The 17,155-nt window shown below is 32.8% G+C and overlaps 1 protein-coding gene across 1 annotated transcript in view; it reads left to right on the top strand.

Annotated features, from left to right (window-relative positions):
* The window catches only part of CNTN5 (contactin 5), a 1,371,764-nt gene extending 1,366,917 nt beyond the window's left edge, over window positions 1–4,847 (top strand). Inside the window, exon 25 of the mRNA XM_082339878.1 lies at window positions 2,062–4,847. Coding sequence (XP_082196004.1) covers window positions 2,062–2,165 — 104 coding nt within the window. The 3' untranslated portion in view covers window positions 2,166–4,847. The remainder of the gene's footprint in view (window positions 1–2,061) is intronic.
* The last annotated feature ends 12,308 nt before the right edge of the window (window positions 4,848–17,155 follow it).

Below are 17,155 nucleotides of genomic sequence, written 5' to 3' on the forward strand. Positions count from 1 at the left end.
ATTGTGTTAGGTGTTTTCTATATGTCATTTTATTCTATTCTCCTAGCAAACTTATGAGTTAAGTATTTTATTATTCTCTGGCTCTCCAAGGTTCCTTTCAACTGTAACACAATCAGATTCTAAAGTATCATCCAAATAGTATCATCCCCAAGATTGAAAGTACTTACAAACACCTTGATTCTCCCATTTATATTTTAATTAACTTGTAACTTCTGTTCCATAAAAAAAAAATTATCAACTTTTATGTTTTAGTTAATAACACTTTGGCCAGTACAACCATTTCCTGAGTTTTAATGAAGTGAAATCTCATGGTATTTTCTTAGACCGATAAAACATGAGCAACGATTGATTTCATTCTTATCTTTTTCCAAAAACCAAAAGCCTAAGAAGTTGAATGACCTGCTCAAGTGAAATAGTTAGTTAGTTTTATGTCTGGGACTAGAACTTAGTCCAATGTTTGTTGTTGTTTGTGTTTTGTTTTGTTTTGTTTTGCTATGCTGAAATAGCATATTTTTGCTTTGTGGATTCTATGTGGAATTTGAGATATAGACCCTACTTAGCATTATGAAAGTGAGGGGTTTTTTGTAAAAATGTCATGTAAGTTGACTTAACAGGGATGCAGCCACTCTCAAATAAACAGAAAGAATGTTTTCACAGTCATTTATTAAGCATGCATATACCACTCCAGTGAGGCTTTGTCATCATGCCTTTCTTATAGCTCACATGTGGCCATGCACTTCACAATGACCCCATTTTGTACAAGTTGAAATATATGTAACATTCCCCAATATTTTGAATAATAGGTTTTATTAGTGCCTCAACTGTAACAGTTTTCAAAGGAAAGAAGATTTGCTGCTTTTAGAGTGTGTATATGTTTAGTTTACCAAACAAAAGTTTCTTCAGCTCTTAAAGAAGCATCTGAAAAATAAATTTAGACTCTATCCTGTAACAAAAATCACACCCAGAATCCTGTTACACTCAGTCTGGCCAGAGAGGATAACGTGACAGAAGGATAATTCCAAAAATCAGTTCATACATTTTATTATTAGTCTATCATGGTTTTAATCAAGGCCAATCGTTTTAATAGAGACAACACATAAAAGCATCTCTTTGCACTAATTCCTAGCTCAATGATTTTAAATAAGTTTCTATAATCTTTTTAAGCCCCGGTACCATCTGCAACACCAGGATAAATAATAGCACTTACTGCATAAGAATGCTGTGAGGATCAAATTAAATAACATGTATGAAGGGCTGTTGTACAGTACTTGGCATATAGTAAGCATTCATTAAATATCAATCATGATGATGATACTTCCAAAGACCTCTGGCTTGAAGAACCATTCCTGAAGTTAGGTCTAAGGGTGGTACTTAGTTTGTGAATTTATGGAGCTATCAAAACTACTTCAGACTAATACATTCAAATCAGTGAGTTTAATCAAGCAACCACCCTAATACATTAACTGCATACAATGCTTTTGTCTCAAGAAGGAAGAACTTCTCCTGGGTAGAGGTAAGATTAATGAAAGATGCCTCTTCTTTACCAAGTTTGGCATGAGAATCTATAATTTAAGCCTGCTCAATTGAAACAGTCAAATCAATCAAGGACCCATAAGTAAATTAAATAAATTAATATTTTATTATTAAATTTAAAATTTACTTAAAAAATAAATTATGAATTCTTGTTGCCACAAACTTTTGCTAATTATTTTTACTCCATTTCCCGAACTGTGCACTATAGAAATTATTTTATTTTCATACCTGGAATTTGGGATAATTTCCATCGGTGCATCATGTTGAAAATTATACTGAATCTCCTGATTAGGTGTATTTGTTCGACATGACACAGCCTTTTTAACACAATATTCCATATACACTTCTGCACTTCATATACCTTTTGAGAACCCCAGACAACATCTTGTTTCATAAGCACAAGGAACGCTGTCATCAGAAAGAGGATTGATGTTGCATTCATTTGTCTTAACATACCTAAAACAACTCTTTTCTAGCTCAGGCAAAACCAAAATAATTTTGTCCATATAATGTTTCTCTTTTCCACAGGTGGGAAAATCACTAGTGCTCAGTCAACCCTCCATACTTTCTCCATGTCCTCATCATCAGTAACGTTGCTTTTGACATTGATGATTCCTTCAACCTCTTGGTGAAAACTACAGACTTAATTTGCTTTTCTTTGCTTTAGCTTGATAACAACAGTGAATAGAGTGTAATGTAAGTGGAGACCCAGGACCTTGAAATAAGCGTTAAAAACTTGGAACCACTCATGGTGCACTTACAGGAGGTTGGGGGGAATATTACTTATCCGTCAGGTTTCTCTTTGGTTTTTGTAAATGGAGAGGACAGCTATTGGTCCAATAAAAATATGCAGATTGTATGTAATAAATTTTTGTAAGCAAAGGTAATTTCTGTCAAATGTATTCTTTACTTTTTTAGTATGTTGGAATTTGATTTTATATCTGGTGACCCTGAGTGTGTGCCATCCATTTGTTAAGCAAGTGGTCTCTAGCAGATCTGTTTCAAACACAAATACAAAACTGAGAATGAAAAATTTGCTTAAGACTCCAAGTCTACTGTTTTTCATTTTTCCTTTGGCTGACTATTCCAATTGACAAAGCAGCAGGAGATATAAAAAAATACTTCAACTGCGTGGTCCATTATAGGATAAGTACACAAAAATTTTCTCGAAAAATATTGTATGATTGCATCGTGAAAAAACAAAATTTGTCAATATGCTATTCTATATGCATCCCTAGAGCAAGTTATTAGGATAGGGAATAAGCCATTTACATTAGTGCAAGGTAAATAGAAAGTGAGTCCAAATGAACTGAAGTGCTATTGTTTTTCATCAAGTACTATGTTATCTAGCTGCAAATATAGTAAATGTTTATTTTTAATAACAAAATATAAAGTCACAAAAAATATATATATGATCACTAAAAGCTGCAGATACTGACATGCTGCCAAGGGTGCTAACTTGAAAATGAAATGAATATGGGACAAAGCTTCCCCATTACCCCACCCACTGCCAAGAAAGGTGTTGAATTAGGCCCAAAGTTTTCTTCTAACTGCAAATAATTTTAAGGACAATAAAAATCTGTTCTGCAAGTAACTTTGCATAGAGATAGTCTATGGATTAAAATGGTTCAAGCATAAAAAATGTTGATTTTTTTTAAAGAGTTCCATGCATCACATGCCATTAATAAAATCTTGCCAACTATTAAAATAAAGAGAACCTCTTGGATAAATTGATTTTTTTTTAAATTAAGCAATGTGTGGAAACATGGCCTCAGTACAGGGGCTCAGCTAGTCCATCTAGCCATACACTGCTTAGGAGGTAATACCCATTTGCTCTTTGAGGACTCAACTTGAACCTAAGTGATCCTAGATAGTTGTTGGAAAGTGAGGTGAAAGTTTTCTATGTGATGATATTTTACAGATATTCTAACCAATATGAGAACATGCCAGAGTTCACATTAGACCCAAGAAGATGCCTGAAGGGATAGTTATTGCAAAGTCATATGCCAAAAAATAGCCTGGAGAAACTACTGTTTTACAGGTGTTGTTAATATGAGAACAAAAGGTAGATTCTTTTCTTTTCCTTTATAAAATCTAAACTTGTTAATTCTATTCACATCTTTAACAGCAAGCAGAATGAAGCAGTATTGAGCTCAAACTGCCAGCTCTAGAGGTTAATCCTTGTAGAACCAGAAGAGAGATTGGAGTTTCTGTACTGAACATCCTCAGAGATTGGGTTCAGAGACACAGAACCACTGTTTGTGTTGGTTACTCATCCTCTTTGGGTGGGTGGTGGGGCGGATTATGCCCAAGACAACCCTAAACAAACAAGAAGTGATTTAGAAGACTATTTTGGTTAATAGATTATTGTAGTAAATTACCACGGATGGTGAATATCAAAGCCTGTGAATGATGACAACCAAGTGGCTTTCCTTGAGTACCTCCTTTGGAGTGGGAGAGGCTGGACTTTGCATATAGAGGGATGGTAACTGTTTAGCAGGCAAAATATGAGTTCCCCACAAGTATGGTATAGCTTGCAGGAGCAGATTGTGCATCTGAAAAAGATGCAGCAAGAATATTAAAGAATGGGCAATAACTTTTACTTCATATTTGTTGAATCAAATCATTTTCTTCGTTTTCCATGGTGTTTCATACTAGACTTAGTGGACTTTAAGAATTGAATTATTACTAAAACTCTTATAAAACAAAGCCCAATGAAATATAATGTCAATACACGGCAAATTCAAATTAACCAATATTTCTGACTAGCTGATGGATGGTGTATATCTGACAGAATATTTAAATAGAGAATGTCTGATGTATTCTTACAGGAATCAGCGATACCGGATGTTTTTATGCAACATGCACAGAATATGTATTTTGCATCATAAACCTATTAAAAATGGGTTTTAAAATGTTTATGTACTTATGTATTACATACTTGTTACTTTGTAGAAAGCAGAACAGCATTCCTTATCAAGGTACATTATACTGAGTCAGCTTTTTCTTGGATGGAATAGTAACCACACAGTCTTAAATCACTAAACAGACTGTATTTTTATATAACGTCAGTTGAACTCTGAAGAAAAAAAGACTCCTCATAATTAAAAATTTCATGAAATTGAATGCCTTGCATACCCAAATGAAGGTACTGTGGACCCCATGTCAAACCGTTAAATATATTGTATGCAGTCTGTATATATACTATATATAATGGTATATACCATGTGGAAGGCACAGTCAGGTAATAGTTCTGTGTACTGTTCTTGTAACATTAGATCTTTTTAATAAATAATTCTCTTTTTATTGTCTTTTATCTTCTCTCCTGTCAACTACATGAGTAACGTTATTTTATGCAGACCACAATATGTTCATAATTATGGTAGTGTTTTCACACTGAAAATATCACTATGTTAGGACTCTGCATGTTGTTATCACCCTAGGTTCAAAAATCTTTATAGAGGTCCATGGTAGTTCCAACTTGAAAACTGGAAGCTATGTCAAAGAGTAAACCAGCAAAGAAGTAAGTACAAATGAGATAAATTCAGAGTTAAACTCATGTTTATTTATTCTCAAGAAGAATCCATTAAATGAGTTTTGTAAACAGTTTATTAAATACATACTTCTGCTTTTTCTAAGAGCAGTATATCCCAATCTATACCAGGTACAATTCTCATAGACAGAGTTTTTGTGCCAGCACTTCTGTGTTTTCTTAGTACCATGTATACATCTCTATTATACCAGCAATCACATGATGTTACAATGATTTGTATATAAATGTTTCTTCTCCACTATCTAAGAGATCCTCCAAGGGAGGCTATATTATGTTCATCTTAGAATTTCTCTCACTAGTGCCGAGCATAATACCTAGCACATATCAAGTGAGCAATTGATTGGATTTAATTTCATGTTGGACTTTAAAATTTCCTTCAGAACAAGCTTCCAAAAGCCAGGGCCATCATCCAAATCACCTGGGAACCTAAGGCTCAGAGTCTGATTCAGTAGGTCAGAGACAAGGGAACTCTTATTTTCAAAATCTTCTCAAACACAAAATGATACAGCTCTATTGAAGGGAACTTGGCAATAACTAATAAAATTTTATATGGATTTACACTTTGACCTAGCAATCCCATGTCAAGGGATATATTCCTAAGGTAGACTACAAAAAATATGCAATTTTAGGTGAATAAATAAGGTGCAGAACAGTGAGCATATGCTCCCTTTTGTGGAAGAAGTGGGAAAAATACAAACACATATTTGTTAATATTCTCTGAAAGAAATAATGGAAGAATAAACTAAAAACTAATAAAAATTGTTAGTTTCTAAGGAAGGGGAGAATTGGATGTGGGAACAAATATGCAAGGAAGCTCTTTCTCAATGTACTTGTTTCATAGTTTTGAGTTTGGAACTATATAAATGTTTTACATTCATTTAAAAATCAAACAAAAAGGAAAAAACAAAGCAACCTCCAAAAAATAAGAATAAATGGAAAATAAACTAACTATATATCAGTTAGGTGATTGAGAAGTTAAATTTTTTCTTTATAGAAGAATTATAACCACAAAGATAAGTATTTCAATTCAGTATTTTGACAGTATGGAACTGTCATGTCCCATGTCATGCCTCTAATGAGATGTACATACCAAGGACAAAACACACACACACACACACACACACACACACACATCTTAATCTACATTCATTGGTCTTCTTGTGAGTAATATAATTAGTATAATTGTTTTTGAAATAGCCAGTATGTACATTTAAATGTTAAAATTATTAAAAGAGTATACTTTCAGAATAAAAGAATAGAGATACATACATATATAAAATAAAACCTGTAATCTTTGACTTAGAAATATCAGTATGAATTCATGGTTTATTTAACATTTTTCTTAAAAATGCCTGTTTATTAGCTTTGTTTACTGTAAAGGTTTATAAGAAAAATGAACACCTGTAATGGACAAATAATGAATAAACAGTGCACAAATTGTGGTTTCCAAATTCCATTCACCACTAAAAGAAACGTTCTTGGGGAAATAGCTGATTTAAGGTCTCAGTAGGAATGTACAGGATGAGATTGGGACTCCTTATCATGGTTATAAAGGCTATCGTTTAAGTGGAGGTTTAATCACATCCCATTAGAAAAGACAGGATAACTTGAGCTCATAAAGAACAATGACAGCAATGAATTGAAACGTGTATAATATCTAAAAATTTATTATTTCACACTAATAAATGCAAAATCATTGATTTTCTTTGCTGGATACAAGAATCATCATTCTGCGAATTGCTATAAAATAAAAAAGGGAAAGAATTTAAGTCTCTATTTTGCCTTTCCTATAGGGACTGTGTTTCAGGACAATCAAATAATTCATGAAGGATAGCTCTACTTTACAAAATAATCACAGTTAATAAATGTAAAAGGAGTCATAGAATTAAAAAATAACAAATACTTTACTCAGGCAATGATTATTAGTAGATGTTAAAACCATTAAGTAAAGTGCTGATGAAGAACATTTCAGTAGAAATACCAGTCTGCCTTCATCTGAACCCACTGATTTTTACATCATTGAAAGGAAGACACACAGACATTTAGTACATCCTGATATGATAGAATGAGATGTACACAGCACTACATCTTATTTCTTTTAATAAAAGAAACTTTTGTTCTTAGAAAAATATATATCATGCCACATTGTTGTGTTCTACTTTGTTTTCCAATATTTATGTAACAGTAATAATATTGAGTCATATCTTTATAAAATATATAGTGATTCATAAATATGCAAGAATAAATTTTTATATTCAAATACATTAAATGGATCAAAATAAAATTCACTGAATAGCTGGCTGTTCCCACCATAAAACTGAACTTCAGTTTTAATAAGCAAATTAATTACTCCTTATGTTGGCATTTCAACGTTATATAATAGAGGAGTAGCAATATCTTCTTGACCTGAATGTTAGAGTATAGTAAAAGAAGTTAGCAACCGAAGTTTTATCAGCATGTGATTCAGCTGTAGCATAACACAAGTATTCTGTGATGGCCAATTTCCTATTTTTATTGCTTCATCTATTTTCTAGTTTTGAATTAAAGCCATGACAGTTACCAGAAAAATGCTACCTGTGGCCAAACATCTGTGATTTCTGTGACATATTACATCAGTGATCTCTGTGGCATATTACATATTAACCTCTAACAAGAATGAATAACTACTTAAAAGACCATCACTACAATACTTTAGAAATATTCCAATGCTAAACATTATCTATGTGACAAAAACCGGCTCTCCAAAACCCATTTACCTCTCTCCCCAGGAATACAGCTAAACCTTATTTCCCAGCCTCTCTTTAAGTATGGTCAACTGAAGTTTCAGCAAATGGAAAGTAATGGAAGTTATGTGTGCTCTCTAGCAGTATCCTAACTCATACAGCTTAGGTTTTGCTTTCTAAGAATAACATCATTTTGCTGAAGCATGGATCTTTTCATAAGGTAAAAAAAATAAATATTGCTTAAAATTATATTTTAAAATTATCATGAGTTTCTATATCAAACGTACCATATGTATCTCTCCTGACTCCCTTGGCCTCACATACCTCCCAGCCCTAGGATGCTTGCTCCACCTGAGTTGCCACCCAACTGACTAACTCCCTTCGTGTCCACTCAGTTCCACTGCATGGGCCCAACAAACACCTTGACCTAAGGCACCAGGTACTACCATTTGTTTGCCACTCTCAGAGCTAGGCCAACCAAGCACACCTCTAAGATTCTGGTCCCTCTCGCAACTCCTGTATGCAGATAAAATATCACAGTGCAGGACATAGAATCTGGCTTCCCAACTAGTTCCTAAAAGTTTCAGATGATGCAGAAAAGAAGAGCAAAAAACTAATTCCTAGGGATGAACATTGACCAATGGTAAATAAAAGAAAATGGAGCTAGACAGATGTACTTACTCCCTTCTTTTCTCTCTTATGGATGCTCCAAAGCATGATTTTTTTGTAAAGCCTTTCTGAAGACTCCCACATGGCCACACAGATGTGTTTGGCAAGGATATGTCTCCAGCAAAGCTTAGCGTAAAGCAAAAACCTTAGTAAACATTATCTTACCTTGCTTCTCACTCTTTCCTGCTTCACTTTCTATTTCCCTTACTCGTGCTGCCCTGAGATTGCATCAAAATCTATTTACTAAGGAACCTGGGCTGAGACAGTTTCTATTATCCATTAAAGGGAACCATGGCTGCTTGAAGAAATAGTTGATTTGAGGTTGGGGACAAAAGTTGTACAAAATAAGCCTGCATTGTCTAGTAGTTCCAGAAAACAATGGGGTCATGATAAATGGACACAGGATCCATCCTGAAAATGTTTCCAGTGGAACATGTTAAATAAATAAGATTTGGAAACACCATTTTGCAACCCCTAGTGAAATATTGATCCAGGCAGCATTTATCAATGGATGCTAAAACAAACCCTTGCAAGAACTGTTGATAAGGAATCTGACATCAGATAACCAACACATGAACCTACCAATTTATTTTAACATCATTAAATTGGGACAGTCTTTCATTGTTGGCCATTTGATGTGATGTAATATGAAATATATAATACTTCAATGAAGATTTCTTGATTAAAAAAAAAAAAAAAACCTGATTCCTGAATGTAATCAACTTCCATATCTAAGTCGGTTGAAAAACACATAAGGAATAGAAAAAATCTGTTATATGAGACCATGAAAAAGTAATTGGTCAAATCTGGAATGCTGAACACTCTTGAGGTTAATAGTCATGTTTATTTGAGAGATCAATAACATGATGGGAAAGAAGGGAAGGAATGGGGGTTCCTTGTTAAATAAAACTTAAGAAATGGAATAAAATGCAAAGACATTGTTCAAATTATGATCCAAAAAAATCATTCATAATAAGTGATATTTGTTTAAAAACTAGAAACAACGTAATGTGGTCTAGATAGAATATGATATACTATTGATAATTTCTTTAGATATGACAATGTATTGTAGTTATTTTAGACAATTTTTTTGAAAAAGATATGACATAACACGATGGCAAGGATTTAAATTATTTATTTACTTATTTAAATTGCGATATAGTTGATATATAATATTATGTTAGTTTCATCACATTTGCATACATTATAGAATGATCACCACAATAAGTCTGTCCCATCTGTTCCTATACAGTTATTATAATATTGCTGACCATATACCTTATGCTATATACTACAACCCCATGACTTATTTATTATATAGTTGAGGTTTGTATCACTTCATCCTCTTCACCTATTTCACCCCCCCACAAACTCTCCCTTCTGGCTACCACAAATTTGTTCTCTGCATCTATGAGTCTATTTTTGTTTCATTTTGTTTGTTGGTTTGTTTTGTTTTTATAATTGCATATATGAGATTGTGTCGTATTTGTCTTTCTTGGTCTGACTTATTTCACTTAGCATAACATCCTCTAGATTTATCCACATTGTCACAAATGGCAACATTTCATTTTTTATGACTGAGTAATATTCCATTGTGTAAATATACTACATCTTCTTTTTCCATTTGTCTATTGATGAACATTTAGGTAGTTTCCATACCTTGGCTATTGTAAACAATGCTGCAATACACATTAGAGAGCATACACCTTTTAAAATTAGTGTTTTTGTTATTTTGGGTAAACGTCCAGAAGTAAAGTTAATGAATTATATGGCAGTTCTATTTTTAAATATTTTAGGAACATCCATACTGTCTTCCATTATGGCTGCACCAACTTATAATCTCACAAACAGCACACAAGTGTTCCCTTTTCTCCACAACCTCACCAATACTTATTACTTGCCATCTTTTAGATGATGTCTATTCTGAAAGGTGTAAGGTGGTACTTCATCGTGGTTTTGATTTGCGTTTCCCTTGTGATTAATAATGTTTAGCATCTTTTTATGTGTCTGTTGGCCATCTGTATATTTTCTTTAGAAAAATGTCTATTCAGATACTCTCTCCATTTTTTTAATCATGCTGTTTGTTCTTTTGATGTTGAGTTGTATGAGTTATTTGTATATTTTTTTATATTAACACCTCATCAGATGTACTGTTTGTAAATATATTCTCCCATTCAGTAGGTGGCATTTTTGTTTGGTTTATAGCTTCTTTCACTGTGTAAAAACTTTTTAGATTGATGCAGTCCTTTGTTAATTTTGCTTTTGTTTTCTTTGCTGGAGAAGACATATCCAAAAAAACTATTGCTAAGACTGATGTCAAAGATATTTCAAGAATATTTGTGGTTTCAGGTCTTACACTTGTCTTTAATCCATTTTGAGTTTATTATTGTATATGTCCTGAGAAAGCAGTACAGTTTGATTCTTTTCCATGTAGCTGTCCAGTTTTCACAACACCATTTATTGAAGAGGTTGTCTTTTCCCATTGTATATTCTTGCCTCCTTTGTCATAGATTAATTGCCCATATGTGCATCAATTTATTTCTGTGGTCCCTATTTTGTTCCATTGACCTGTTTGTCTATTTTTGTGCCAGTAAAATACTCTTTTTGTTACTATAGATTTGTAGTATACTTTGAAATCAGAGAGCATAATACCCCTAACTTTTTCTTCTTTCTCAAGATTGCTTTGGCTATCAGGGTATTTTGTGTTTCCATACAAATTTTAGAATTATTTGTTCTACTTCTGTGAAAAATGTCACTGATATTTTGATAGAGATTACATTGAATCTGTAGATTGCCTTGAGTTTTATAGTCATTTTAAAATTATTAATTATATCAGTCATGAGCATGGTATATCTTTCTATTTGTTTGTATAATTTTCAATTTCTTCCATCAATATCTTATAGTTCTCCAAGTATCAGTCTTTTACCTCCTTGGTTAGATTTACTCCTAAGCATTTTATTCTCATTGATGCAATGTAAATGGGATTGTTTTCTTAATTTCTTTTCCTGATAGTTCTTTGTTAGTGTATAGAAACTCGACAGATTTTGCTAAATTAATCTTGCATCTTGTAACTTTACTAAATTAATTTATTAGTTCTAATAGTTTTTTGGTGGTATCTTTAGAATTTTCTACATATAGTATCATGTCATCTGCAAACAGTGACAGTTTTACTTCTTCCTTTCCAAATTGAATTCCTTTTATTTCTTTTTCTTGTCTGATTGCTGTGCCTTCCAAAACTATGTTGAATAATAAAAGAGGTGAAAGTGGGCATCCTTGTCTTGTTCCTGACCTTAGAGGAAATACTTTTAGCTTTTCACCATTGATGAAGATGTTGGTTATAGGTCTTTCATATATGGCATTTATTATGTTGAAGTGTATACCCTTATACCCACTCTGTTGAGAGATTTTATCATAAATATATGTTGAATTTTGCCACAAGCCTTTTCTGCATCTATTGAGATGATCACATGATTTTTATTCTTCAGTTTGTTAGCTTGGTGTATCACACTGAATGATTTGTGGACATTGAACCATCCTTAAATCACTAGGATAAATCCAAATTAATCATGGTGTATGATCTTTTTAATGTATTGTTGAATCTGTTCACTAATATTTTGTTGAGGATTTCTGCATCTGTGTTCATCACTGATATTGGCCTGTAATTTTCTTGTTTTGTGGTGTCTTTCTCTGGTTTTTGCATCAGAGTGACGCTGGACTGTTAGAATGAATTCAAAGGCATTTTTCTTCTTCAATTTTGGAATACTTTAAAGAGTGTTAACTCTTCTTTAAATGTTTGGTAGAATTCAACTGTGAACATGTCTGGTCCTCCACTTTTGTTTATTGAGAGATTTTTACATTATTATTATTGATTGAATTTAATCAGTGATACTTGATCTGTTTATATATTTTCTATTTCTTCCTGATTCACTCTTGGGAGAATGTATGTTTCCAGAAATGTATCCTTTTCTTCTAGGTTGTCCATTTTAAAAGCATATAATTACTGACAGTAATCTTTTATGATCCTTCATATTTCTGTGCTGTTGGTTGTAACTTATCCTCTTTTATTCTGAAATTATATATTTGGGCCCTCTCTCTTTTTTCTTGATAAGTCTGGCTAAAGGTTTAATTTTATTTATCTTTCAAAAAACTAGCTCCTACTTTCATTGATCTTTTCTATTTCTTTTAGTCTTTATTTCATTTTTTCTACAGTAATCTTTTATGATCCTTCATATTTCTGTGCTGTTGGTTGTAACTTATCCTCTTTTATTCTGAAATTATATATTTGGGCCCTCTCTCTTTTTTCTTGATAAGTGTGGCTAAAGGTTTAATTTTATTTATCTTTCAAAAAACTAGCTCCTACTTTCATTGATCTTTTCTATTTCTTTTAGTCTTTATTTCATTTTTTCTACTCTAATCTTTATGATTTTTTTTCCTTCTACTACATTTGGGTTTTTTATTCTCCTTTATCTAGTCCCTTTAGATGTAAGGTTAGGTTGTTTATTTGAGATTTTTCTTATTTCCTGAGGTAAGCTTGAATTGCTACAAAATTCCCTCTTAGAACTGCTTTTGCTGACTCCCATAGGTTTTGAATCGTGTTTTCATTTTCATTTGTCTCCAGGTATTTTCTTATTTCCTCACTGATTTTTGTGGTAGTATTAAACAAGCATATTGTGTAGTCTCCACTTGTTTTACAGGTTTTTTCTTGTTGTTGATTTCTAGTCTCATAGAGTTGTAGTCAGAAAAGATACTTGATATTATTTCAATTGTCTTAAATTTACTGAGACTTATTTTGTGGCTTAGCATGTTATCTATCCTAGAGAATGTTCCATAGGCACTGAGAAAAGTGTGTATTCTGCTGCTTTTGGATAAAATGTTCTATATATATCTATTAAATTCATCTGATCTAATGTGTCATTAAAGGCCAGTGTTTCCTTGTTGATTTTCTCTGTAGATGATCTATCCACTGATGTAAGTGGAGTATTAAAGTCCCCTACTACCATTGTATTATTGTCAATATCTCCCTTTATGTCTGTCAATATTGTTTTATGTATTTAAGTGTTTGTATGCATAGATATTTACAAGTGTTACATCCTCTTTTTGGATTGATCCCTTTATCATTACATAATGCCCTTCTTTGTCTCTTGTTACAGTCTTTGTTTTAAAGTCTATTTTGTCTGATATAAGTATCACTACCCAGTTTTATTTCATTTCCATTCGCATGGAACACCTTTTTCCATCCTCTCACTTTAAGTTTGTGAGTGTCTTTAGATCTGAAGTGAGTCTCTTGTAAGCAGCATATAGATCAGTCATTTATTTAAATCCATTCAGCCACTCTCTGTTTTTTTGTTTTTGTTTTTTTAAATATGGAATGCTTCACGAACCCATGTGTCATCCTGGTGCAGGGGCCACGCTAATCTTCTCTGTATCACTCCAACCCCAGTATATGCACTGCCGAAGCGAGCACCACTCTCTGTTTTTTGATTGGAGAATTTAGTCCATTTACATTTAAAGTAATTATTCACAGGCATGTATTTATTGCCATTTTGTTAAGTGTTTCAGTCTTTTTGTGTTCTTTTTTGTTCTTTTCTTCTTTTGCTCTCTTTCCTTGTGATTTGATAACTGTCCTTAGTGTTATGTTTGGATTCCTTTCTCTTCTTTGTGCATATATCTAACATAAGGGTTTTTTAAATAAATTTATTTATTTATTTATATTTAGTTGTGTTGGATCTTCATTGCTGCGCCCAGCTTTTCTCTATTTGTGGTGAGCGGGGACTACTCTTCACTTTGGTGCATGGGTTTCTCATTGCAGTGGATTCTCTTGTTGTGGAGCATGGGCTCTAGGCATGCCGGCTTCAGTAGTTGTGGCACATGTGCTCAGTAGTTGTGGCTTGCAGGCTCTAGAGTGCAGGCTCAGTAGTTGTGACACACAGGCTTAGTTGCTCCATGGCATGTGGGACCTTCCCAGGCCAGGGCTCAAACCTGTGTCCCCTGCATTGACAGGCAGTTGCTTAACAACTGTGCCACCAGGGAAGTCCCATAAGTTTTTGTTATGTGGTTACTATGAGGTTCACATATAACAACTTATATCTATATATGGTTATATTAAGAAGACAATCACTTGACTTCAAACAACCCTGTATTCTTAACAACCCCCCAACATTTAATGTTTTTGACATCACATTTTACCTCTTTCTTTTGTTCATATCCTTTAGCTACTTTTGTCTCTTAACCTTCTTACTAGCATTATAAGTGGTTGATCTACTTATAATCTATAAGTAGATCTAAACCTTTTATCTATACCTTACTGTATATTTGCCTTAATGAACGAGATTTTCCTTTCATAATTTTGATATTTCTAGCTGTGGTCTGTTCTTTCTCACTTAGAGAAGTCCTTTTAACATCTCTTGTAAAGTTGGTTTAGTGGTTCTGAACTCTTTCTTTTGCTTGTCTGTAAATCTCATTATCTCTCCTTCAAATACAAATGATAGCCTTGCTGGCTAGAGTATTCTTTGCTGTAGGTTTTTTTCTTTCATTACTTTAAATATATTATGCCACTCCTTTTTGGTTTGTAAATGTTAGTGCTGAAAAGTCAGCTGATATGCTTATAGGAATTTCTTTGCACATAACTAGTTTCTTTTCTCCTGCTGCTTTTAAGATTCCCTCTTTATCTTTAATTTTTGATATTTTAATTATAATGTGTCTTGATGTGAACTTCTTTGGGTTCATCTCATTTAGGACTTTCTGTCTTTCCTGGACCTGGATGTCTGTTTCCTTTCCCATATTAGAGAAGTTTTCAGATACTATATCTTCAAGTAAATTATCTAGTCCTTTGCCTCTCTTTTCTCCTTCTGTAAACTTTAGAATGTAAATGTTGGTATGTTTGATATTGTCTCAGAGATCTCTCAAACTATCCTCATTTAAATTTTATTTTCTTTTTCCTATTCAGCTAAGGTGATTCCCACTACTCTGTCTTCCAGTTTGCTGATCCATTTTTCAGTATCATCTAATCTGCTATTGATTTCTTCTAGCATATATTAAAAGAATAATAAAGGAATACTATGAACAACTCTATGTCCACAAATTTGGTAACCTAGATGAAATGGATCAACTCCTTGAAAAACACAAATTTTCAAAACTTATACAGGAAGAAATAGAATATCTAAATAGACCAATATCTATTAAAGATATTGAATCAATAATTAATAACTTTCCCAAACGAAAAGCACCAGGCCCAGATGGGTTCACTGGTGAATTCTACCAAACGTTTAAGGAATACATTTTACCAATGCTCTACAATTTCTTTTCAGAGAATAGAAGTCAAGGGAATACTTCTGAATTTATTCTATGAGACCAGAATTACCCTGATACCAAAACCAGACAAAGATATTGCAAGGAAAAAAAAACTGGAAACCAATATCTCTCATGAACATAGATACAAAATCTTCAACAAAATATTAGGAAATAGACTCCAACAATGTATAAATAGAATTTACTCCATCATCAAGTATGATTTATCCCTGGTATACAAGGCTGAGTCGACCTTCAAAAATCAGTTAATGTAATTCATCACATCAACAGGCTAAAAAATAAAAATCACATGATCATATTAATAGATGCAGAAATAGCATTTGACAAAAATCCAACACCCATTCATTATAAAAACTCAGTAAAGTAGGATTAGAGAGTAACTTCTTCAACTTGATACATAATATCTACAAAACAATCTACAGTTGACATCATCATTAATGATAAGAAACTAGATTTCCCTTATGATTTGGAGCCAGGTAAAGAAGACCCCTCCCACTACCCCTTTTCAGTATCATACTGGAAGTCCTAACTAATGTAATAAGACAAGAAAAGGAAATAAAATGTATACATATTGGGAAAGAAGAAATGAAATTTTCTTTGTTTGAGCATGACATGATCATTTATGTAGAAAATCTAAAATAATCAACCAAAAAACTTTTGGAACTAATAAGCAATTATAGCAATGTTTCATGACACAGGTCAATATATAAAGTCAACTGTTTTCCTATATACCAGAAATAAGCAAGTGAGATTTGAAATTAAAAACACAATGCCATTTAAATTAACACCACTGAAAGTGAAATATTTAGGAATAAATCTAACAGAATATGTACAAGATCTATATTATGAAAACTACAAAACTCTAATGAATAAAATCAAAAAGAACTAAATAAATGGAGACTTATTCCATGTTCATGAATAGAAAGGCTCAATATTTTCAAGATGTCGGTTCATCCCAACTTGATCTATAGATTTAGTGCAATCTCAATCAAAATCCCAGCAGATTATTTTATTGATATTGACAAAATGATTATAAAGTTTATATGGAGAGGCTAAAGACCAAGAATAGCCAATATAATATTGATGAGAAAGAACCAAATTGGAAGACTGACACTACCTGACTTCAAGACTTACTATAAAGCTACAACAATCAAGACAGTGTGGTATTAGTGTAAAAATATATCAATGAAACAGAATTGAGAACCCAGAAATTAACTCACATAAATGTAGTCTACTGATATTGGACAAAGAAACAAAGGCAATATAATGGAGCAAAGATTGTCTTTTCAACAAATGCTGCTGGTACAATTGGATATCCATCCATATACAAAATAAATAAATAAATAAATCTAGACATAGACCTTACACT

This window comes from Balaenoptera borealis (assembly GCF_965194805.1).
Source record: "Balaenoptera borealis genome assembly, chromosome: 11".
NCBI classification, from domain to species: Eukaryota; Metazoa; Chordata; class Mammalia; order Artiodactyla; family Balaenopteridae; genus Balaenoptera; species Balaenoptera borealis.